The 1,249-nt window shown below is 30.4% G+C and overlaps 1 protein-coding gene across 1 annotated transcript in view; it reads left to right on the top strand.

Annotated features, from left to right (window-relative positions):
• The first annotated feature begins 1,117 nt into the window (after nt 1–1,117).
• LOC103610205 (olfactory receptor 5L2-like) overlaps nt 1,118–1,249 on the top strand; it is a 1,802-nt gene continuing 1,670 nt past the window's right edge. The window contains exon 1 of the mRNA XM_008594419.1: nt 1,118–1,247. Within this exon, the coding sequence (XP_008592641.1) occupies nt 1,118–1,247 (130 nt within the window). The remainder of the gene's footprint in view (nt 1,248–1,249) is intronic.

Below are 1,249 nucleotides of genomic sequence, written 5' to 3'. Positions count from 1 at the left end.
CACCTCATAATACGTAAGTTTTGTAAGAATTGAGGTATTTAAAGATTCCCTTTTTAAAACAGTAGAGGATAAGTTATTTATGTTTATGGATGTTGTTAAATTGAAAATACAATGCAGCATATGTGTGTATTTGCAGTGTTCCACCTGTACAATATGACTTTCTGTTTTTTAAACTTTGCATTATATCACAGTCATTTTTCATGTCATTAAACATTATTTAAAATGATCATTTTAATACTGCGTATTTTCCATGACATATTCACCATAAATTTGAGCATTCTCCTCTTATTTGATGCTAATTCGAAGCTTTAATATTATCAATAATGCTGAAATACAACAGTGGGAATTTTTAAAAATAATTTTCTATGCACATCTTTAATCAGTTCTTCAAATAAAATCAAAGAATTAAATTCATCTACCAAGTAGATCTTTCTAAGGGTGAAGAGTCATAGTTGCTAAGAGATTGTACTAATCAATAAAAATTTCCTAAACCATGGCCAATACTGAGATTATAATTAACAAGGCAACTATACTAATTTTATGGAAAATTGCCAACTTAGAATTTAAAACTACTTTCTTCACATAATACCTGCATATAAAACATATACACTTGTGGGCAAGCAAACTCAAATAAGCATATCTTTCAGCATTTCAGTATTAAACTTAGAGAAGGGTAATACATAGTTTAAGAATTATTTCTGAAGAACCAAGTAATAGAGTGTCAAATTAAAGAGTCTTCTCTCCCCCCAAAATAGGATTTGAATTTGAAAGATCAAAAGGGCTAATTACATGATACTTTAATCTCTTTCCTAATGAATCAGTGCCAAGATCTCAATTGTGAAAGACAACTTAAAAAAAAAAATATATATATAAGTTCTTATAAATGTTAATGTTTATGTATGATTCTTGAATTAGACTGTGAGTTTATGCATCTGTAAATATACAATATCAGAATTTTTCTTAAATTTTGAAATAGAAGTCCTAATCATGTCTGATAAATAACTATCTCACTTCTTCTAATGTCTTTTTACAGGAGAGACCCAAAACTAAATTTTAGGTCATGTAATGGAGAATAACTTATTTGTTTTTTTCCTCCAACACCAAATAAAGTGGGAACATGGGTGAGGAGAACTGCAGCACTGTGACAGAGTTCATTATCCTTGGATTATCTGATGCCCCTGAGCTGAAAGTCTTCCTCTTCCTGCTGTTCCTTCTCATCTACGGAGTCACAGTTTTGGCCAACCTGGGC

Source organism: Galeopterus variegatus, unplaced genomic scaffold, assembly GCF_000696425.1.
Source record: "Galeopterus variegatus unplaced genomic scaffold, G_variegatus-3.0.2 Scaffold10757, whole genome shotgun sequence".
Classification (NCBI taxonomy): domain Eukaryota; kingdom Metazoa; phylum Chordata; class Mammalia; order Dermoptera; family Cynocephalidae; genus Galeopterus; species Galeopterus variegatus.
Note: the sequence above shows the minus strand (reverse complement) of the source record. Positions and strands in the feature narration are given on the sequence as shown.